We start from the raw sequence: 24,576 nt of genomic DNA on the forward strand, positions 1-24,576 counted from the left end.
TGAAGCTGAAGCTGCTTGCTTTGCAGCTGTATCAGCCCTTGCATTACCTTTTGAAATTCTATCCTGTTGCTTGGTATGAGCTATGCATTTGCAAATAGCTACTTTCTGAGGTAACTGAATAGAGTCTAACAAGTCTAAAATAAATTGCGCATGGTTAATTGGTTTACCAGTAGATGTTATCATTCTTCTATTTTTCCACTGTTGCGCAAAAACATGTACAGTAGAAAAAGCATAGTGACAGTCAGTAAAAATGTTCACTCACTTACCTTTTGCCAAGGTACATGCCCTTGTCAAAGCAATCAATTCTGCTGCTTGTGCAGATAAGTTGTGTGGTAAGGACTTTGCTTCTAAAATCTCGGTATCAGAGACTACTGCATACCCCACTCGATTCTGTCCTGTAGGACCCCTCCTGCACGAGCCGTCCACATAGTATGTCACGTCGGCATCATCCAAGGGAACATCTGTAAGATCTTTTCTAGGTAGTGTCTTTTGCTCAATCTCCTGCAGGCAGCAGTGTGGTTTGCCATCTGCAGGGGTTGGGAGCAAGGTTGACGGATTCAAAGTTGTACATCGTTCAATTGTCATATGAGGTTGGCTCAACAGTATAGTCATACAGGAAAGATGTCTAGCAGGAGAAAGATATGCTACTTTTTCTTGCAGTAAAATAATCGCGACTGCATGAGGCATTCTCAATGTGAGAGGGTGGAACAATACTACTGAGGCTGAAGCCTGCACTGCCATTGCAGCTGCGACTACTGCTTGTACACAGTGGGGCAAGGATCGCGCCACTGGGTCTAGCTGTGATGAATAATAAGCTATGGGGCGTTGTTTGTCCCCATGCTGTTGTGTTAACACTGATGTCATATAACCTTGCTTACAATCTACAGTTTGAAAAAAATCATTTATGATAGTTCGGTAATCCTAAAACTAAAAAATATTTGATGAATGTGGATTTGGCATTGTCAAGGCCATTATCAAGAGAAATGATATTGAAATTAAGGTTTTACAAAATTATATTTTTAAATTTAATGAACATGTTACTTATGACCTGTTGTTTACCATGGATGTTGAAAAACAAAAATATTATGATCTTAGGAAGCAAATAGACAAACAATGTGACATTGTTTTGAATCGTAAATATAAGAAACTCAATAGGGACATCAAGGAATATCAGGAGGGCAGGCAGTATCCAAATCCTCCACAGGTCAGGGGTAGTTTTTCTTTTCAGCATGCCCCTACAGATTTTCATTCTGGTAATGAAACTCAGGCCCTTGTTCAGGAACAATTTCCTCCTTTATTACCTTACCATCCCACAGATGAGGGTAGCGATGATTTTTTACCCAGGAGATCAGAACGCCTTCGCAAGCAATTATACCATCAGCAGTCGAACCATCCATATGTGGGTCCACAACCCCCCGGCAGGGGGGGGCAACCCAGGGGGTGGAGGAGGAACAAACAACAGGACTGGTAATTTCTGGTCCTATTGATGTAATAGCTATTGGAGATTATTTTATGTACGCACTGAATAGTTATCACATCTACAATTACAGTGATTCAGTCATTTCACAGGTTTGGTTTTCTCTGTTTACTAAGGGTTTCAAATTTGTACCCAGTAGGGGCAGTAATTTAGTTAATATCATACTGGATGTCATATTATTTATACGCAAACTCAACTTACACCATTTGTTTGGCTCTAATATTATGGGCCGGGGTCTTACGCTTAAACAATCTAGCACCTACAATCCTTCTTTGCATCCGCAATTGAGCAATTTGGAAAACAGGATTGAACAACAGATACGTCGTAAAATAGGTAAGGCTCAATATGTTTCTAATCTAAATCAGGCTGAGTCCACCCTCTTGGATGAATTGAGCAACAACTTCTCCATTAGAATCATGGAACCGGACAAGGGGGGGATGGCACAGTTGTTATGGATCAAATACTATATGAGGCTAAAATGAGCAATTTGTTACAAGACACCACCAAATACACTGTTGCTTCTTTAAACAAGGTTCATATTTCATACAAAAAAATTGATTTGGCCATCAAGGACCTTTTAGACCAAGAAGTTATTGAAATTGATCTTTTTTCCTTTTTGGACAATCCTAATCCCAAAGTACCTACAATCTTTGGTGTCCCCAAGATCCATAAGAATGTGGAGGACTCCCCCCTTAGACCGATTGTGGCTGCCCAGGGGTCCAAAACCCACAACCTTTCCAAATTTCTTGATTGGAAATTGAAGCAGCTGTGGGGCAAACAAGAACATCTACTTAAGGACTCGTGGGAAATTTTACGAGGCATTACCCACGATCTTTACAGGCCCAATCTACAGTTTGTTACCATTGATGTGGTAGACCTGTTTTCAGTGATCCCACATTCGATTGGTTTGGCCTGGATGGAGGAGGCTCTCTGGGCTTGTAAGGGGGTCACAAATAATGATGTACATCTCATTCTTGAATTATTGGAATTGGTTCTGGGAAATAACTACATCTATTTCTGTGGTGAATATTTCCAGCAGATATCAGGTGTCTCCATGGGAGCCAATTGCGCTCCCACCTATGCTGACATCATTTTGTCAGTATGGGAGAAAAAGTTTGTATTATGTAGTGAATTTTCCAAATATTGGATTCACTATACCAGGTTTTTGGATGACATCTGTATCTTTTGGATAGGACTCAGACACTGCATTGATGAGTTTGTCACCTACTTACACACAACTACAGAATTTTTGAAGTTTACATATAACATATCAGCAGATTATGTAAACTATTTAGATGTTACCCTTTCTAAGAAAGACGGTGGTTTTTGTTCATGCATATATAGGAAGCCTTCCTTTTCCAACAGCTATTTACATTATGACAGTTCACATCCTAAATTCCAAAAAAGATCCATAGTTAAGGGACAATTTGTCAGGGTTTCTCGCATGACCTCGGATGACATTCTTTTTCAAGTTGAGGGAGACAAGTTAAGTTCTCTTTTTATAGACAGGGGATATCCTACTACCTTGATAAATTCTGTTCGTGAAGAAGTTCTGTTAGGTAGGAATAAAAGATTTTGTCCCATTTTAGGGAAGAAACGTGCTGATCCATCTGATGTTTCCATCAACAGTTTCCATTCACTAGCTATTAATCAAGTGTTTGTCACCGAACATAGTGAAGATGTGGGACAAATTAGAAACATTGTTCAACAGGAATTGAAGTTACTTCAGGATCTTACAGACCTGAGTAATTTCAAAGAAATAACTTGTAAATTTGTATACAAAAGGGGTTTTAACATCAAGAGGATTTTGGAACACAATAACAGTCAGGGATCTCCTGATCATCGCAGGAAGGGCACGTTTCGCTGTGGACGTTGTTCCCAGTGTAAACATGTTATCAATCAGGAACATGTATATTTGGAAAGTAGAAATAGGAAAATCTGATCCAACCACTTTTACAATTGCAACTCCACTGGTTTAGTATATTTGGCTGTCTGCCGTTATTGCCAATCCTTTTATGTTGGCATAAAAGGTTTTCCTGCACTAGTTTTTCTTGCTAGTGGTGTTTTCAGCTACAGCTCAGTTTTGTTGTACCTCATTGTGAGTTTGGCTGCCGGACCCTTTGGTGGATTTCCTGGTCTGTTTGCTGCTTTTGTAGTGGAGAGTTGGTTTTCAGCGTTTTTTTGTATTAATCCTAAAACTAAGGAAGAAGCTATCAGTTGTTTCAGTTTGCAGAAAGCTGATTCTGCTTCTGGCGTCCACTGTAATAAATCTCGTGCTGCCATCGGCTTTTTAAATATCAAGTTAGTCAGTGGAGCAGATTCCAAAGCATAGTTTGGAATCCAACTCCGACAAAAGTTAGTAGTACCCAGGAAGGACATCATTTCCTTCTTGGTAGTTGGTTTAGGTGCTTGTAATATTGCTGTTTTTCTGTCTTCATCTAATATTCTGCCTTCTTTGGATATGACATATCCCAGGTATTTGACCTGTTTTTTCCAAAGTTGCAGTTTGTTTTGTTTACCTTGTGTCCTTGAGTGGCTAAAATTGTAATAATGCTATGGTATCCTCTCTGCATTCTTGCTGGGTGGGGCTGCCAGCAGAATGTCGTCTACATAAAGTAAAATCTGACTGCCTTATAAATCCTGCCAGGTTACTTGCCGTTTCTTGTGCGAATATTGTTGGACTTTCACAATATCCCTGTGGTAGTCTTATGTGTACCGTTTCCTGAAATGTAAATGCAAACCAATGTTGGCTGTCAGGATGTATCGGTATTGAGAAAAATGCATTGCTAATATCTACCACAGAAAAATACTTTTGTTGAGGTTTTAAATCATTTAATAAAGTGTGTGGATCTGGCACCGTAGGTGCCCCTGGTATAAACGCGCCATTTACAGCTTGTAAATCTTGGACCATGTATTACATGGTGAATCAGGAGATTCTATTAAGACTCCTTCCTTAAGTAAGGCTGCTATTATAGGTTTGATTCCTATTTCTGCATCATTTCTTAAGGGATACTGTTTCTTTTGAGGTCTAAATGCTGATTTTGGTGTGATAATAACTAGTCCTGCTGTACGAATAAGTCCTACATCTGATTTCCCTGTTGACCAGAGAGTCTCTGGTATGTCTTGTAAGGCTTTTTCCTCTTCCTCTAGTAAGAGTGCTACTCAGCTATCCTCACTTGCCTGTGAGTGCACAGCTGGGTGTGTCTGTGTTATCCAATTTAGTTTTTGCTTTTGTACTCCTTGTTCAGAGAGTTCTAACTCTGTCTGCTTGTCCCACCGTGTGACTTTTTCTCCTAGGTCTGCCCACTTTAAATTTCTATCTTTAGTTAAACTCACATGTGGTAATCGATTAGATTTGTGAAGTGCTAGGAATTCCTGGGGCAATGAACAGCTTACTACACTGTTTCCTTCTGTGTCCCAGTACAAGTTTCGTAATACTTATCTGTTAGCATGGTTTCTAAACAGTTCTTGCTCATATTCTTTATCAGGTCCTGGTCTGTTACAGTAATATAGAGTGCAATGCAACAAATGCTGTTTGTCAATGTCAAGGGAGGGGGATTTACTGATGGCTACGTTCATCAGTTCTGGACCAGTCGTAACTAAGTCCTGGCTGTACCAATAAAATGTTTCACCGCACTACAAAAGTGTCCATTTGTCGCTGTGCTTCCATACCCTGCATAGTTGGAACTACGGCTATGCCAAATATCTGCATTAGGTCTCTGCCCAAGAGATTCACTGGGCATTTTGCAGAAACAACAATTTTGCTTTTCTGGGTCATCCCTGAAACTGGGTCAGTTATTGCTATGTTGTGGGAAAGTGGCTCCCGATACAGCTGTCCATTAGCTGCTTTCACTAATATGTAGTCAAGTGATTCTGAATTTTCTGGTAGTTTGGAAGGATGTATCAGGGTCCGTGAAGCCCCTGAGTCACACAGGAATTTAACTTCCCTCCCCTCTACCAGAAGTGTAACTTCCGGTTTTGTGTCTGCTAAGTAGAGCTCTAAGCTCAATAATGCTAAGTCCAAAATTTCATTTTCTTCATTATCTGTGATTTCATTCACATCCTCTATTTCTTCTGTCACATCCTCTACCCCTTCTATCACATTTGCATTTGTATTTTCTCGTTTATTCCTATCCAGTGATTCTTGACTGTCATATAGTCATTCCTCACCCTCCTTATCTTCCGTGGTTACCTTCTTATTTCGCCTGCAATCCTTTGCTAAATGTCCCTTTTTCCCGCATTTGAAACATTCACCCCTTTTCTTTCTCTCCCCAAAGTCTTCTGATCGTTTATCAGATTGTTTGCTTCCCTGGGTATTTTTCTTACCCTTCTTCCCAGTTTGTACTACAAAAACTTCTGATCCATCTTCTACTGCAAATACTTGAGCCTTCTTTTTCTTTTTGCTATTAAAATGCCTTTCGGCATGTCTTGCATATTCAAGTAATGACTGCAATCTACTTGTACGATGATCTACCATGTGCTTTGTAATAAAGCTGCTAATGGGTGCAATACTGCCTTTTAAAATGCATTCTTTAACTGTTGCTCATATGGGGAATCATGTGTTTGATCTTCAGGTACCTGCATTCCACAATGGTTATTAAAACATTCTAATAATCTGGCATAATATCTATCAATAGTTTCACCTTCTTGTTGTATGCACTGATTAATGCAAGTCCAATCAGCCCTAGGCTTCCATTTCTCAGAGAGTCGGTCCGTCAGACCTTTCACTCTGTTGTCCAGTTCTGCGTTACTATGTGGGAGTGGTCTAAGCTCTGCGTCACGGGGATTCCAGTTGCCACTGATCATGTGCCAATCTGGACCTACGATTTGTCTAACTACTTTCTCTACTTCTTCTCCATTCAAATGGTAACTTAACCTCATGCCCTGTACGTCTTCTAAGAATTTTCTAAAATTAACTTTTGGATGGGGAATTCCCTATGTGGCTTTCCGGATGTCTTCCTGTGTCCACGGTCTATATACTAGAAGAGTTGGATCCTGTCCTGCCTGCGGATGTGGTACTTCTGTGAGTGGACATATCTCTTCTTCACTCATAGCTTGTGAATTTCTATTCTTTTCATACAATTCAATATCCCCTCTTAAGTTGCGTGTTCGAGACCTGGTTTCGATAGGATCTCTAACAAACGGTTTTGGTTTTGCAGGAACAGCTGGGTATAGCGGAGGTGGATCAGCTTGTCCACTCGCTTCATATTCTGGTAAGAGAAGCGGAGGGGACGGAGGAGGGGCTGTTGCTATTACCAAGTTATTGTCTTCTTTGTCTAAGAACATTGCTTTCGAATTTTTAATCTTTTGTTCCCTGCGGTTTGCTTCCTCAAGCCACCTGTGTGCCTGAGGGACTCCTAATTGTCGTTGCTTTTTTAGCTGACCTTTCGCGTCTGTTTTAAGTTGTCTAACAAGTTTAATAGGTGAAGGTTTATCTAAATTACCGTCAAATTTGTATTTATCAACCCATTTTGTATAATACTTAACATTATCGGCACACTGTAATTGCATATATTTCGCGTCTTTGGTTAAGGGCGGGTCTCGGGAACTTTTCGTGCACTGATTTCCCATGTTGCCTTAGCTAAGTTAGAAATTGTTACGTAACCCTTTTTATCACGTGGTACCACAATTTTACACCTTTTCACAGTTTATCTAGAATAACTGCCTACCTATTCTGTTTCCCTGATCTATGACAAGACAGCAATCTTTTTGTCCCTGATCTGCACATGCAAATCTCCCTGACAAAACAATACTGTAACAAGTCCCTGATCTAAAACAGAAAAAAAAAAGGTAAATTCCTCCTTACCCGACCCTCCGTGTGTTGATTCACCGGAACGTTGACTCGTCCTCCAATCCCAGATTAGAAACAGTGGCTGGCCTCTTTCGAACGACAATTCAGTCGGAGGGCTTTCAAAACAGAAGAGCAGATGTGGCCACTTCTCTGTATGGGTGCATGCCACCGGGCCCAATTCTGACCTGAGCCTAGAGTGAGAGATACTTTCCGGTCCGAAGGACCAAACTGTCAAAGGAAAAATATACTTTAAAAATTATCAAAACACGGTAGGTTCAGGTTAAGGCACTTTAATCTTGCAGCAAGGAGACAAAAACGTGCTAATACAGAGTTTGTCTATATTATCTCTAACTTCTGCAGCTGTACATGTTTTCTCATACTTGTAACAGAGCTGATTGTTTAAAATCATTACATTACAGAATATAGCACTGTTCATTCATTTCTTCCTGACCTAGCAGATAATCACCTGCTTCTCAAGTACATTTCCAAAAGGCATAAACATGAATATTGCTGTGCTAGCAATTACTAGGTCAGAGGGCATCTTGCAAGTTTCAGAAAGTACACTGCAGTTTCAAAAAGCATCTTTTAGTCTCATATGAAACTCAACTGTATATAAAACTGCGTATAAAATAGAATGAAAAACATGTTAACTTATTTAGTTTCTAATTAGCATTAAGCACACACATTAATACATATTTTTCTGACATATAACATAGAAATGCATTCATATTTTCATTCCTGGAAATTTTTTTTTCTTTTTCCTGCCTTGCCACCAGTCCAACATCCACCAGCTCGTCTCTAAGCCCAAAGCAGAGTTGTTTCATCCTGTCATTTTGCAGAAATATTTTTGATTATATTTTTTTCTCTGCACTGGGTGCAAGGCTACATAATGATTTTAGTATAGTATATTTATTACCATGTACAGCATTCCTCCATATTACTGGTATTTCCCCGTTTTGCTAACGAGTGACAGCCATGGGCTTTAGTGGTATGCAGCACTTGACTGACTGTGAGATAATGCAGGTACCCCTGTGTTCTGTAACAAACTTCAGGAGAGATGTATTCTGATTTCCAAGCCTACACATTGTGCTACTATAACTGAAGCATAATTTCTTTACTTTTCTGAACTGCTTTGCTTACAGACATTTTGCTGGAGCTGGTCAGCTAGCACAGAGGCAAGGAAAGGCATCCAGTTGTGAACTACGTTTATGAGAACTGGGTTACTACCAGTATGACTGAATGGGTGAGGAGTGTACATCCCAAAATAAGGATATCCTTCCTCAGGTTAAGGGCAGAAGGATAAGTGGTGAATATCCCCAATAAGGCTATCCCTCCACTGGTTGTGGGCAGAGACTACGTCATCATTAGGTAGCCACTTGGTGAAGATGAGAGGTCTAAAATGATAGAGGGCCTGCTCTTGTTAAAAAAGCACTGGCAGGTGTTTTATGGTTGTGCACATTTATTTATTTGCATTTTTGACTGGGGGTAGAGCACCTGATCCATATGGACCTTTTTCAGACTTTGTCTGAGAGCACTGTCTGGGTAAGTTATTTTCCCAGAATAATACCATTATGAATGGTGGCTGAGGGAATCAAACCCTGGACCAGGGGAAGCAGCTTGTTAACAGCTCAAATTCTTAATTCTCTGCAGTAACTTCTGTTATTGTGTGCTTTTCACTAGCGGAGAAGATTACATAATAAGGGGTTTCTGGATCTGGTCTGCTCAAAGTTCAGATTCCTTTCTCTATTCACAAATGTTTTTACTTTGTCAGTGTAAGTGGACTTCTAAGGTCAGTGTTTGTCAGCGGTTTGCTAGTGAACTGATTAATACTGCTGATGTTGCAAAAAAGTTACCTATTCAGTATCTAAGCTTTGAATAGAGACACGTATTCTGTGTGCATGTGTATTGATATTGTCTGTTTTGTAAGGGAGCTTAGTCCTTTAAGAACTGACACGTAGCTCACAGTTTGGATAGTCTTCTTGTATGTTTATATTTGTTCTACCATGATTTGTGGGGCAGGGTGGGGCAGGTACAAAGGTAGATGTTACAAGGCAGATGATAGCTGAATGGAAGCTTAGTGCTTGTTGATTTCTTATTCCAGGTAATTGACAGTGCAGGGCTACATAATGATTTTAGTACAGTACATTACACTGGGCTATCATTTGAAACAGCAGAGTAACATTGAAAGTCTAACCCTTGGTCTCTCTAACACATGTATAAGAGAATGTGATGTACTGAAACAGAGAGTCCTCTGGGATGTTATGACTAATGTAAGAAATCTACAGTTTTAACCTATGTAAAAAATGATGATAGTCTAGTTACTAATATTTCCTTATGAACTGTAAATTAGTTTTAGGCACGTCATTTTGATCTGACATGTCTTTGTTGCATGTTTTTAGGTATGGGCTGGCCTGGGCTGTTCATGCTTTAGAAGCTGTGTACACCATTAAACTATGCAGGTGAGTAAACTCTTAACACATAATCTTAATGTTCATTAGAACAGCTTTTATTGAATTGGTACTTTGCAGCTAAGTAACTGTTATGTTTATCTACCACAGTGAAATGAAGATTGTTTTAGGTTTAAAGAAATGATTGCATCATTTATGATTTTCAGAGCTGTTGCGAATTCGTTTCTCTCCAACAAAAGTTGGAAGATTGTTAGCCTTAGTGGAAATAAACATTGTAAGTGAATAGATGTTCTTCTTTAGATCACTGTTGGAGCAACAGTTGCATATGGGATGTGTCCTGCCAAAGATACTGTATGTCTGGTCAGTCTACAAAGCTTCACCCTCCTTCCTGGTGTGCCTAATATCCATCCTCAGCACAAGAGGACTTGCTGTTAGCAGAGGGTCATATAGACATGCCAAAAGTCAGAAATTATTTTGCTTTTAGTAACCATATGCAGACTCTTATCAGCCTTATGTGTAGTGTAACCATGCATTGAGATTCAGCTCACTGTCTTCAGACATGTAAGTACCCTATTGGGCATTTATATGTCTGAAATTTTGACATCTATATTTTTTCCCCAAATTTCTCCTTGTATCTGTCAGAAGGAGCTAGTGCAGTTCTGGGTGTCAAATTCCATATAAAGACTCCCAGTCTAGCTATGTTTTTGCTTGGGGGCTGATCATGATGTCGGGTCATGTTATGTTTGTCAGTCTATTACCCTGAAGATTGTTAAGAGTGGACTGAACTCCTCCTTTCCATTTTTCTTGAGAAAGTATAGTGTGTAAGTAAACTTTACCACAACAGTGTGCTGATACTGATCACAGTTGCATTAGCCTAGGTTGTATGGGTTATATCCCGCCAAGGATATCACCACTGGCCAGGTTTCAAAGTTTCAGGGAACCCATCACATGCTCTTCATAAAAGGAGTGGTTAAGGTGCCAAAAGCTTCAGAGCTTTCTTGCCTCAAGAAAGGAGACTAGAACAGTGAAAGATAATTGGTAGGAAAGAAAAAAATAAATATATATTCATATGTAAAAATATATAAAGGATTATAAACATCCGCACCCTGGCAATACACCTAAAATAGAAGAATGGGGATAGAGGTAAGGATGGCTACTGAAACAGTGCTCTATTAGAACATCTACTGTTATGGTACGTTTAGTTACACAACTGTACTATGTTCAACATCAGATCAGTGTTGCAATAGTCTAGGCTGTATGGGTAGTTTACAGACTTTAGGATTATATTGAGAAAAGGATGAAATTTAAGAATCCAGGAGCCCCTGGAGAATGGTCCTTGCAAAGTGTGTTCTGGGCCTGGATAAGGAATCCATTTTGTCATGCTTTGTGAAAACATGTACAAAGTACTGATTTACTGTCTTTAGAATAGTCCTAGAGTATACTTCTTTTCAAAAAGCCGCAATGTAAAACCTGACTCTGCCTGCAAGTGACTTACAATAGTGAGAATGTTGAGTCTTTTGGCTTTTCCCGGTCGGGGGTTGCCACAGCGGAACTCCGGTCCTCTAATGATTGGTAGTTGATTTTTACGTGCCGAGTTACCAGCCCTGACGCACAACCTTCAATGAAGGTACGCCCATTCACGCATGTCTTCACGCAGAAGACGCTCTAGCTGAGAATCGAACTGGACAGCATTTTACTGTGAGGTGACAACGCTACCGCAGCACCACCACCGCGGGTGAAAATAACGGAAAGAAATAGCATGAGACAACCATTTATAAACAGTTCACGTTGACACTTGTTACTTCATAGGAAACAAATGACTGATCAGCTTTTCTGAATAATTTTGTTGTTGTGTCCAGTTAGTATCTGAACTACCTGTGAACATTCAGAGTATATGAGATTCTGGAAAGGGTACAGGGAGATTAAGGGGTGATTCAAGATAAACTGTGAAATCACTTTAAGCATTAAATAAGGATTTGTTCCCAAAGGATGATTGATATAATTTTCCTCAATGAATGTTCAAAGCTGTTCAGTCCTTTCAGTTTTCTTTATGTGATTCTTCCTCTTCCACACCTGTTAAGAGGAAGAAAGCTTCTTCGGATTTATCTGACTCAGGTAATGAAGGATGTTCTTCATGTTTCACTGTTGCAGTCATCACATCTGGGGTTATCCCTGCCAGGGTAGCCCACAGTCGGCCCAAATACCTGAGGCTTATATTTTTGCATCAGTTGCCGTCGCTCCAGGACTGACGTCAGGTTGTCAGTGTTATAAATTAAGGCAGCCAACAACATTACATCAGTCTTTCTTGCCGAGGAGCACAAAGCAGAAGCAGTTTGCACGTGTGCTGGTCGGCCACTACCTGAGTTTTTTGTTTCTGAAATTGAAGTTGAAGTCTTCTAAAATTAAGTACCCTGTTGGGTATCCTTTTTTCTTGCTCTAACCGATGTCAGAAAAAGTTAACAAATGTCTCGCCTGTGGAAAGCAAATACCACACTGAGATTTTCATTCCTACTGTGTCACTTGCTTAGGCCCAGACCATGTCATCCCCTGCTGTCGCTTTTGTGCTCTGTTCAGCACCAGAACTATACATCGCCGGGCCCTTATTGTAGCTAGATATTTTCTCTCTCAGTCCTCGAATTCTGATTTGGCTTCTGTAAGCCATCCGATAGCAGATCTTTCAAAAAAACGTAAAGATAAAGACAGAGACAGACGGTCCAAACTGTTAAGCTAGTCATCAGTTCTCCAGTCCTCATTGGATTCACAGGCCACTACCGAGACCCTTTCGGAGTATGCCGCAAGACTCTTCATCGACTAAGGTTCCTGCGGATGTCTCTACCTTGGATGGGTCTGGAGCTGCTGAGCAGCCACCAGCTTCTGAGGAAGTACTTCACACTACCAATTCCCAACACAGACCGACGACTTCTTTCGTGTCTACCATTTTTTTGAAAACTACCAAGTTTCTAAGGCCCAGGGTACGAACCACTCCCAAGAAACCGACGACCCAGTCTCAGGCACCTGCTTCCTTTCCTCAGTCTCAGATGCTTAAAATGGCAGAAGATCTTATAGTGCTTATCAGGGGAAGCCAGGCTACCCCTTCCAAAAGAAAAAGAGATTTGTCCCCAGTAGTTTTATCTGAACAGGAGTCTGATGACTCTGGTGCATCTGATTATGAAGATATGCAACCCCTCTCAGCTTATGAGGATTCTGATGCAGAGGAATCCATCCCTTTAGCCTCTCCACCTGAGGACTTTTCCTTTGGGGAAACCCTACATACCTTAAGGGAACATTTCCAGTGGGAATGTCAGGACTACCCTTAGTCAAACAAAAGACTCAAGGAATTCCTAGATCTTCCACAGCACAGACCTCTGACCATTCCTCCTGTCCTGGATGTTGTGGATGATGTTTTTATGGAATCCAGTTTGATTTCTGACACCCTACCTCCTGCTCCCAGGAAACCAGACAGGTACTATAGAGTCCCTGACTCTCACAAATTTCTGTTCAAAAGACCTAAAGGAATTAAAGAAACTTCTGCTAAGAATCCCACCTACTCAGATAGGGATTCCCGAGCATTAGACAGATGGGGTAAAAAAAGTATACACCTCTGCTACTCTTGCTATTAGAGCACCAAATTGTCAGATCCATATGCTGAAATATCAGCAACATACCATGGAACTCCTCAAACAAAAAATATCTCCCTTTCCTGCTTGTGCAGAAAGAGTTAATGCATTCTGCAAGTCAAGAAGCATCTTGCAGGGCAGCAGTCACTGGAAAGGAACAGCTCTTGCCAGACCATGTCAAATCCAAATTATTGGATACACCACTGCACAAAGACAACTTATTTGGCACCAAAGCAGGGGATGTCTTAAAAAAGATGGAAGAAAAAGCTAAATCTATGGAGATAGTTAAAGACTTTGTGCAGGTCCAGCCACCGAGGTTCAGTAGGCATTGCTGCTCCAAGCACTGGTCCTTTCCTGCCCCCTCCAGGTCAGCTCAGCCCAGACCCCAGGGAAGAAGGCCCCCCCAGACAGCAGCTTCAGGGAATGCAGAGATCTAAGCAATGGAGTTCCTCCTCTTCAAAACCAGGGAGTGCTAAGCCACACCCTCATGGTAAGAACTCACAATGACTTCACGCTTCTACCCCCTCCCTTTGCCCACCTGCTCCTGCCCCTAGGAGGAAAACTCTTCTTCCCCGCAAGCACCTGGGACACCATTACCAGCGACCACTGGGTCCTCAACATAGTGTCCCAGGGATACAAATTTTATTTCCACACTCTACCAACCCCAAAAGAGTTCCCAGATCTTCCCCCAAACCAGTGCGCAGAGGGCAAAAAGCAAGTCCTTTCCCTGCTCTCGATGAGGGCAATAGAGCATGTTCCTGCAGAACAGGTAGGGCAAGGTTTCTACTCCAGACTCTTCCTGGTACCCTGAAAAGAGGGCACCTGGTGCCCCATCCTTGATCTATCCATTCTAAACACTTTCCCAGTGATACCAAACTTCAAAATGCTCACCCTCTAGCACCTTCTACCTATGCTCTCCAAGGATGCTTGGTTAACCTCCCTAGACCTAAAATAGGCCTACCTACACAACCCAGTCAGGGAATCTTGCAGGAAATATCTCCATTTCAGGGCAGGATCACTGCACTTTCAGTTCTCTGCACTTCACTTTGGCTTATATATTGCTCCGAGAGTTTTCACAAAATGTCTGGCTCCCACCATTGCTTTTTGGAGACAAAGAAATATTCAAATTTACCCATACTTAGACAACTGCCTGATTCAGACAGACAGTCAGGAAAAGCTGCTAAGACACCTGACCTTTGTAAAGGACCTACTGACCTCCCTGGGGTATACTATCAATGAAAAGAAATCCAACCTAGTACCCATTAAAAAAATTATATTCCTGGGAGCAAGCCTGGACACGGCATCCCAGATGGCATTCCTTACAGCAGAAAAACAAACCTACATGACAACCTACTTCTCTGAACTAGCCATCAGACCCCAGTTATCTGCAAGGAAAATCCTGCAAGCTCTGGGATTCATGGCTTCTTGCATTCTACTCATGCCATATGCCAGACTGCATATGAGGAAACTACAATTGTACCTAAAAGCCTTTGGTGTCAACACTTTCAAGACCAGGAAACTCTTATACCAATGATACCTTGCTTAAGGACAGATTTCCTTTGGTGGGCAGCAATGCAACCACAACAAGGGACACCCTTCTCACAACCCCATGCTGCCCAGACCCTCACCACAGACACATCAGACTATGCCTGGAGTGCACACCTGGACGGCAGGTGCATTCAGGGCCAATGGAGCATAAACCAAATACCTCTGCACTTTAACCAAAAAGAGATGTTAGCTGCTTAGCAAGCTCTGACAGCCTTCAGACCCTTACTCTCCCCAGGGCCTCTACTGATCAAAACAGACAACATCACTGTGATGTGGTATATCAACAAGCAAGGAGGGACTCACTCGTACCCTCTCTGCAACCTCGCCATGACCCGTTGGCACACAGCCTCAACCATGCAACTACACCTGCTAGTACAATTCCTGCCAGGCTCTCTAAATTCTCTGACAGACAACTTAAGGAGAAATCTTCTGGACCCACATGAGTGGCAGCTAGACCAAAGAACCTTCACCCTTGTAACCCAGAAATGGGGCACTCCGAAGGTCGACCTCTTTGCTTCCCACTCCAGCCGTCAGCTCAGCAAGTTCTGCACCATGGAACCTCACAGCAAGGCCTGGAAAGTGGATGCTCTATCCTTCCAGTGGGTCAACTTTTCGGTCTATGCATTCCCCCCTCTACCACTCATTACAAGGGTACTGCTCAAAATAAGGGAGGAAAAACCGAGGACAATCCTGATTGCCCCAGACTGGTCATGTCAGCACTGGTACCCTTTGCTGCGAAGCCTCTCACCAATGCCACCATGGCATCTCCCTCAGACCCCAACACTCCTGACCCAGAGGAATGGAGAATTCATGCATCCCCAATTGCAGACCCTCAGTCTGGCAGCCTGGCTTATTCCCTGACCACTGCACAAGCTGCCAATCTAAGCAAACAAGTTCTAGATGTTAAACGTGAGGCCAGATGCCCTAGCACTATAAAGCCTTATGCTGTCAAGTGGAAAAAGTTTTGCACCTGGATCCAGGCTAAGGGAGCCAGAACTGCACAGCCCTCCCTATCTCTCATCCTGGATTACCTGGCTGACCTACTACACAGGGGTCTATACTTCTCTTCCATTAAAATTCATGCCTTAACCATCTCTGCTCATTTCAGCACAGAGCCACCGACTTTCTCCCACCATCTCATCAAACAGTTCCTAAGATGGGCTAACAACTTGAGGCCACTCAGAAGAACACCTACCCCAGCTTGGGTCCTTAACTTTGTTTTGGAAAAACTCACCCTGCCCCCCCTTTGAACCAGCAGCGTCAGCAGAGTTAAAGTTCCTCTCTTGGAAGACAGCTTTGCTTCTGCCCATCACTTCACTAGAAGAGTATCCGTGCTACAAGCACTAATGGCTATAGATCCCTTCATCATTTTCCACATGGACAGGGTCTCCCTCTGGACTAACCCATCCTTCATGCCAAAAGTGGTGTCCAGTTTGGCTCTTAACCAATCCATTCATTTGCCCACCTTTTTCCCTAACCCACAAAACAAGGGGGAAAGGATTCTACATTCTCTAGATGTGCACAGACAGCTCAGATTCTACCTAGACAGGACTAAATCATTTAGGTAGACTGATCAATTGTTAGTCAGCTTTGCTACAGGAGCAGAGGGCAATGCCATATCCAAACAAACCATTTCCAAATGGATAGCACACTGCATCCATTTCTGCTATAAGCAGCATGGGAAACCTCCCCCAAGGAGGTCAGGACAAATTCTATCAGAGCAACCTCCAACTCTGCAGCTTTCCTCAGAGGGGTCCCCACCAGGGGCATCCTGGTGGCTGCAACATCGACATCTGTTCATTCCTTCACCAAGCATTACCACTTGCCTGTCTTCTCCAAATCCAGGGCAGGCTTTGCCACAGCAGTCTTGCAGGGCATCCTAGCCAGCCCCCAGTCTTCTTGACTGCCTCCACCCTTTTCTTCAGCTTTGGGAATCAACTCAAATGTGATGATGACTGCAACAGTGAAACACGAAGAACATAGTACAGTTGTGTACACTTACCACAAATGTAGATGTTCGAGTGTATTCACTGTTGCAGTCCTGGTTTCCCTCCGTCCATCCCCCCTTGTCTCTCTCTCAATTTCTCTCTCTCTCTCTCTCTCTCTCTCTCTCTCTCTCTCTATCCTTACAAGGATGTTTTGGTATTTACTTTCTACTGGTGGTGTTCTTCCACCATAACCTAGATCCCTCCTGGGAGCTCCTGACATTTAGGGCAAGAAAAACTGATGTAATGGCGTCGGCTGCCTTAATTTATAACACTGATGACCTGACGTCAGTCCTGGAGCTACAGCAACCGACGTAGAAATACTAAGCCTCTGGTATTCCGGCCAACTGAGGGCTACCCTGGCAGGGATAACCCCAAGTGTGATGACTGCAACAGTGAATACACTCAAACATCTACCTTTATGGTAAGTGTACACAACTGTCCTTTTGGATTACACTTTTCTGATAACTTTTTATACAGGTTGTGAGGATAGTTTATTACTGGACTCCCTTAATGAGTAAATCTGCTTTGGTGACAGAATAGTAAATGGAAGATTTTTTCATATAAGTTGACAGAGAAGTGTTGGTCTCCCAGAAAAGGTACCATGAATATGTTTTTATAGGGTACCAGATACACAAAAAAACTCTACCGACTGTGCCATTATTTATTTTGATAAAATGAAAGGTACTAGAATGTTTTCTTCATCTAGTTCAGTTCCGAATGATAAGGTCAGCAAAACATTTGATGTGTTTGGCAAAAATAATTCTTCCATTTTAGCTTTTAGAGCCATCAGTTGCCAATCATCTGTAAGAATCTTTTGTGTGATTTTTTTTCTAATATTGGACAGTCCTTAGCAAATGTACCAAGTTCTGATTTAGCATCCAGTATTGTGGAAATACCTAATTCTGCATACTATGTGATCATCATTAACCCTCTTTTTCCCATATCTACATAGGGTCAGGGTGTCACAGCAGGTGTTGCCCCCTCTCTCAGTTCAGTGCAATGCTCCTGCATTCTTCAGAAGTCATGCCTGGCTATTGTAGGTCTTCTCTAATATAATCCATCCATCTCATTGCTAGAAGTCCTTATTTCCTCTTCTTCCTGTCTCTCTCATATCTTCTTCATCATATTGTCTTCTGCTTTCCTGCACATGTGCCTGAACCATAGTAATCTGTTATTTTTGATTTTCTCTGCAGTTGAAGTTATTTAGGCTTTTGCTCTGATGTCATAATTTCTTTGCCTGTCCCACAGTTTGCAGCCATCTCCTGTCTCAAGCACTTCATCGTCTTCACCTCTAGTTTCCTAAACTGTCCTGTAATCACTACCTGGGTTTCACTGCCATACACACCACTGCTTTGTACACCTTATTTTTTAGCTTCTTTGATATTATTCTGTCACACACTACCCCTGGCTGTGGTATTTGTCTGCATCCCTTCTGAGTTTAGTTTTGATCTCCTCATTCAGACTTCTCTTCTTCTCAGCCCCCCATATACTTGAATCTTTTTATCCAAGACTTAGAGAGCTGGGGAACTGTGAGTAGCTGGCTTTCAAAAAAAAAAAAAAAAAGAGAGAAGGAAATTATTTTAATTATTTCAATTCTGCTTAAATCTTTAAGTGCATTTTAGTGACCTGTGTGGTGGTTGTACTTTGTACTAGTCTGCTCTGTTTCATCTGATTGCATTTTCAGTTTTTCAGTTTGTTCTGGGACCTTAGTCATGTATTTTGATTAGCAGTTTGGGGAAGATTGTGTTTTTGCATTATTCTACACTTCTCTTTCTACAAGTAGAATTATTTGTAAAAGCTATCTGTTTGCATTTTAAACCCTGATGTGCCAGCGTCTTGCTGTTTAATTCACAGTTGTGGCAGAACTGCATGCTGCTACCAGATTTGTACCTTAATCATTTATCACTACATTTTCCCATAGTTTGATGCCTTAAACTGTAGTAGACGTTTATTAGAGAGAGAATTGCCTCTGCTCAAGTTTGTGCTTTAGAGCTTTTATATTCTGCTTATCCTTTACCTGCTTGCATTCTGTATTTGTCCCATTCCCCCAATAACACATTAAGCTAAAGTTTCTGAAAGAGCTCCAATGTTGTTGTTGTTTGTCTTTCGGCTTTTCCCGGTTAGAGGTCGCCACAGAGGAACTCCGGTCCACTAATGATTGGCAGTAGATTTTCATGAACGCCGAGGTGCCAGCTCGACGTTCAACCTTCAGTGAAGGCACACCCATTTACGCATGTCTTTCAAACGAATACCCAACCGTGGGGAGGACATGCAGACCCCACACAGAAGGCACTCCCCGCACTCCAGCCGAGAATCGAATGGGAGATTGCTAGCCTCTATAGCTAGCCTGCTTGTTTCTTGAAAAGTTTCCCAACCTTTTCACTGTTGTTGTTTTACAAGGATGTGTCTCTGCCCTTCACCTATTATGAGTATCTGATTTCCCAACTCCATCCATCCCCTCTTCTATTAGTGTTGAATGGTATATAAGCTATTTATGTACTCTTCCCGTCCATTGTTTTCCATAGACCCATGATAGTTAGTGCCCACACAGCAAACCAGTATTGTTCTAGAGTAAACCTCCTTTACTACATAATGTCTTCTGTTCATGTTCCTGGAGCTCAGCAAAGCTTGTAGTCCTAGTCTACATTTGATTGCTAAATTGTACTTAAGTTATTTTGAGTGATCACTATGTTTCCTGCTTTTATGAGCGCATTTCACTGATTTTTTTTTTTCTTAACAAAATTGCTCTTCCTCTCACAGTTACTGTCTTGAAATTACCTACAGCGAGGGATTTCCAGATAGTTGTTTAAGAGGTTTGTGCTAGCATTGCACTTGTATATGTCTTCTGTTGTGTTTTTACATCAAGAGGGCTGGGTTTATTCATCTTGTGGCAGGAGGTGTTTTTCTGGTCTGTCTAGTTGGGAAATACACAAAAGGACTTGTACTGTAGTCAGTTTATTGACCAGAGGGCTTATTTAGTTTTCTGATTTTTCTGTGCTGCTATAAATTGTGCATGTTTGTGTGGGTTAGCAGTGCCCTGTACAGTTGCAAACACCTAGAAAGCAAATGTTCACTGTAGAACGGTCCATAAAACTGTATCCTGTAAAGCAGCAATATAGTGCAAATACCTTGTGTGCCAGTAAGCTTAGAGCAGCTAGTTGGGCCTCGAGTGGCAATATCTACAGATTTAGTAGAATTCTGTATTGTATAAACATTAAAGTTAGTAGAATTTAGTACTGTTTAGCCTAATCTGCCCCAATAAAGCACCCTTAATAGCCTTCTAACCCCAATACACCATCCCTTGTAGCTCACAAATCGAAGGACTGGACAGTATAGATTTGCAATTTCCTAACTTCTTTGCAGCTAGCTTGGTGGATATGGGCTTCTTTAAATAATGAAGCATTTGCTTCATGTTTACTGACAGCCATGTAATCCTTAAAGTATCAGACACATTATGAGAAAGGTGTAATTACACAATGACACTGTAAGCTAAACTCTCACATACAAGTCCACATCAGGTTGTCAAAACCACACACTCAACACTCACCTCACATAGAACACAACATGCACATAAGACTAACATATGCTGAAGCACTTAAAAGCAGTCATCCTAAACAACAGTGATCACCTAGACCACCCACTGTCAAAGGTATGCTTCAGCAAGCCAAAAGGCACTCAGAAAAAAAAAACAACACCTAACACCACACAAACTGCACTCTCAGTAGAGCCCTGAACACTAAGTCACTAAGGCAAGCAAACATACTTCCCAGGATTCTCATCATAGGGGTCTCCATTACAAGATATACAGTTGCCCATCTAACCAGGCTGAACAAGGAGAAGATAACTGTTATTTGCTTATCTGGAGCCAGGATTTGCCAGGTCATGCATGCCCTCAAGTCATTATGCCCACAGGTACCAGTATGATTCCATCATAGTCCATGTAGGTGTAAATGACCTGAGACGTACCTCCCTGAACTATATGAAGAAAGAGATTATGGAGCTTTTGGACTGTATGTCTCAGGCTGGTATGAGCCTGGCACTGAGGAGCATATTATCATCATCACAAAGGATGATGCCACAATATGAGCAAAAATGATTGATTTCAACAACTAGCTATCTTTTTGGTGTTATTCTAAGGGGATCCAGTATTTGTCAGCTTGGGAGGATATGGTCAACAGACCAAGTTTCTTTGCCAAGGATGGTCTGCACCTTTCCCCTCTAGGCTTTTGAATATTGGCTAAGGTTTTGTCTGCCCCTATAGTGCCTTTTTTTAGGCACTGCCAAATTGACAAACCTACCAGCCTAGGAAAATCAACAAAACAGAACCTCAGTGTGCTGCTGCTCAATGCTAGGGGCCTGAGTAACAAACTACACTCCCTCCAAACCCTCCTCACACTCAGGAATATAGATATATGTGAAGTTACTGAGACATGTTTTAAAGCAGCAGAGAGTATCCTGGCAGTGCAAGTTTTCAGTGCATTCCAGACTTTTGTACCAGTAGCTGCAGAGAAAAGGGCTAAAGGTGGAGGTGTCTCCATATACATCAGTAACAAGTGTACCTCTAGGGTAGTCAAATAGGGTGACATGCTGGAGTTCCTCCACATGCAGGTCATAGACAAAATCCTGTGTCATATCCAAGCCAGGTGTAGGTCACCCTCCATGTCCCAAAAAGCTCACAATGCATACTTGGATCTACTGGCGACACTTACCATCCAGCCTGACACCCTACTCATAGGAGACATTAATTACCCCTCTATGGACTGAGAATTCTACACTGCCTCAAATCTACAGGCACAGAGATTTCTGGACTTTGTAAATATAAACACCCTTGACCAAGTAGTGAATACTCCTGCTAGAGGCTCCAACATACTGGATCATGTGCTTACAGTGTCTTGTCCTCCCTGGGAAGGTTTGACCTGTCCCCTTTGAAATCAAAATCAACTCCATAATCCCATTAAAAAAGATAACAATTAGGAACTATTCCAAGGCAAATTACCTTTTATTATATGCTGGTTTGTTAAAATTTGGTGATCCAGAAAACCCTTGAACATAGCAGCCAGTGCTGACTTGCTCTCAGAAACTCTGTACAACTATGTCAGTGGCTGCATAGAGGCTGCTGTACTTACTAGAAGTAATCCCATAACTAGCCCCAGAAACAAGCCACCCTTATGGTATCCCAAATTAAACAGGCTATACAAAAAAAAGGAAATAAAAGTATGGCAAATTCAGGAAGGGTAATTCCCATAAAGATAAAAATGCTGTCATCAAAGTAAATTTACGAATAAGATGGCTAATTAGGTAAGTCAAAGCCAACTTTAAGGTTAGTATATCCTCCCAGGAGAAAGATAACCGTAAGGCCTTCTACAGCTATGCCAGAAACCTGAAGGGCAACACACAACAATACGCTGAAATGATGATTAATGGTGCCTCATTCACTGTGCCTAGCAGTATAGCGAACCTGTTAGCTTACAAATTCAGTTCCAACTTTACCACCCCTCACCCCAACCATCCTCCCAATAATACCCTCAAACATAACCCCTCCAACTGTAACTGAGAAGCATGTACTGGCTGCACTCACTAAATCTAAGAACATGACCTCAATGGGCCTTGATAACGTCCCAAGATGCCTCCTGGTCTAAAATACAACTTATCAGGACCCCTGAAGTCATAATTTAACTACAGTCTTAAAACAAGCTTAATGTCACATGAATGGAAGACTGCAACAGTCATCTCCTTTCATAAGGGAGGACCTTCAACACATCCTGGAAACTACAGACCCATTACTCTGTCTAGTCTTATTTGCAAAAACCATAGAAAGAATTATCATGGAATTTGTCAACAAGGACATAGGAGACCACCAGACATTGGATCCATCCCTGTTTGGCTTTGTCAAAGGAAGGTCATGCTTATTGATTCTGGTGGACTTCTTTGAAAAAGGTCACTAGGGCAGTGGGTGAGGGGGAAAACTGCATACTGCCTACCTAGATCTGGTAAAGGCATTTGATACAATACCCCACTCAGGCATTGCCAACAAACGTACAGAACTAGGTATAAACCCCTTTATAACAGGGTGGATAGTCAGCTGGCTCACTGATAAGACCCAGGAGGTTTGACTCAGTGGAGTTCCCCAGGGTTCTTTGCTAGGCCCACTACTCTTTGGCATTTACTTGTCTGATGTCAAAGTCAATGTCAAGGCATCATGCTTACCAAGTTTGTAGATAATTGCAGACTAGGAGCAGTCATTGAATCCCCCCAAGATGAGACCACCCTTCAGGAAAGTCTAATACAGAAAAACACTTAGTGCCAAAGCCATGGCTTAAAACTCTATACCAAGAAAAGCATTATAGTACCTTTTGGGAAGTCTGCCACCTTGGCTAGCTACACCATCAATAAAACACCCTTAAAATCTGATTCTGTGGTCAGGGGTATGGGAACTCATGCATGTAATAACCTGGCCTTCGACTAAAATGTGTCCAAGGTAGTAAGAAAATCTTTCTACGTTGCTCAACTCACAAAGAAGGGCATGGCATCTAGGTCCAGAGAGGTCATCATACCACTGTACTCTTCCCTTATCAGGCCCATCATAAAGTATAATGCCTCCTTCGATATCTACCTTACCAGACACATGCAGCAAATGAAATGTCCACAAAGGTTCCTTACAAAAAGAATACAGGGAGTAAGCACAATGCCCTGCACCTGAAATCCTTGTCTGTTTACGCTGTATCATATAGACTTCTGAGTGGTGCTCTTTGCCTGGCATACAAGGCATCCCTGAACCCTGTTTTGATGACTCTTTTGCACATCTGCAAAAGAAACAGCATCAGAACTACTAGATTAAAAGATCTAAATTTTACTTGCAACATAAATAGGGCATGTTGGAGAGACATTTATGCTTCTTGTAGAATTCCCATTCTCTGGAACAGGCTTCCCATTCACGTGAAGCAGATTTCCTCCCTATTCATATTTAAAAATTTGGACTGGTGGGTGGATAATCAGAAATTCACCTCTGTTCTGATGCTGAACAAAGACAGTCAGTATATCACCCTCTAGAAATCAAATAGAAATCAAATTTGTGAGTCACATGTGGGTTGCACAGCTAGGATTTTAAGGGCCTTAGTGGTCATTAGCCTGGTATACACCCATGAACTTATGAAGCTGTTAACCATTTCCACTGTTTTCCTGTCTATCTCAGTTGTCAGCTTCTTCTTATTTCCCCTTTTTTCCCCTTTATTGTCTTGATAATCATCTTGTCTGTACTCTGTTTCACTGCATGGACCTTCAGCAAATTATAGGGGAATGGAATGCAAAACTGAAGATGTTCATCGTGTTTCACTGTTGCAGTCATTGGGTTATCTTGCTGGCAGGCTACCCGCAGTCGACCTGAGTTCCAAAGTCTAGGTCTGGCGTCGGTTGCTGTCGCCTCTTCCCTGACGTCAGTGCGCCAGGGGTATATAAGATGCAGCCGACGCCATTTTCTTCAGTCTTTCTTGCCGCGCAGTGCCCGAAGCAAAAGCAGTTCGCAAGTGCCAGTCGGCCGACTCCTGAAGTTTTCAAATTCGAATTTCAGATCCGAAGTCTTCATTAAAGCTAAGTACCCAGTTGGGGAAACTTTTTTCTTGCTCCAGACCGATGTCAGAAAAAGTTAATAACTGTATTTCTTGTGGGAAGCAAATACCTCATAAGTATTTTCATTCTTACTGTATTCCTTGCCTAGGCCCTGACCATAACGTTGCTAGTTGTCAGTTTT

At 41.9% G+C, this 24,576-nt stretch overlaps 1 protein-coding gene across 1 annotated transcript in view; it reads left to right on the plus strand.

Annotated features, from left to right (window-relative positions):
- TMEM254 (transmembrane protein 254) overlaps positions 1 to 24,576 on the plus strand; it is a 712,540-nt gene that overhangs the window by 109,721 nt on the left and 578,243 nt on the right. Inside the window, exon 3 of the mRNA XM_044056284.1 lies at positions 9,668 to 9,727. Within this exon, the coding sequence (XP_043912219.1) occupies positions 9,668 to 9,727 (60 nt within the window). The remainder of the gene's footprint in view (positions 1 to 9,667; positions 9,728 to 24,576) is intronic.

Source organism: Protopterus annectens, chromosome 14.part0 (assembly GCF_019279795.1).
Source record: "Protopterus annectens isolate FY-2018-M chromosome 14.part0, PAN1.0, whole genome shotgun sequence".
Lineage (NCBI taxonomy): Eukaryota > Metazoa > Chordata > Ceratodontiformes > Protopteridae > Protopterus > Protopterus annectens.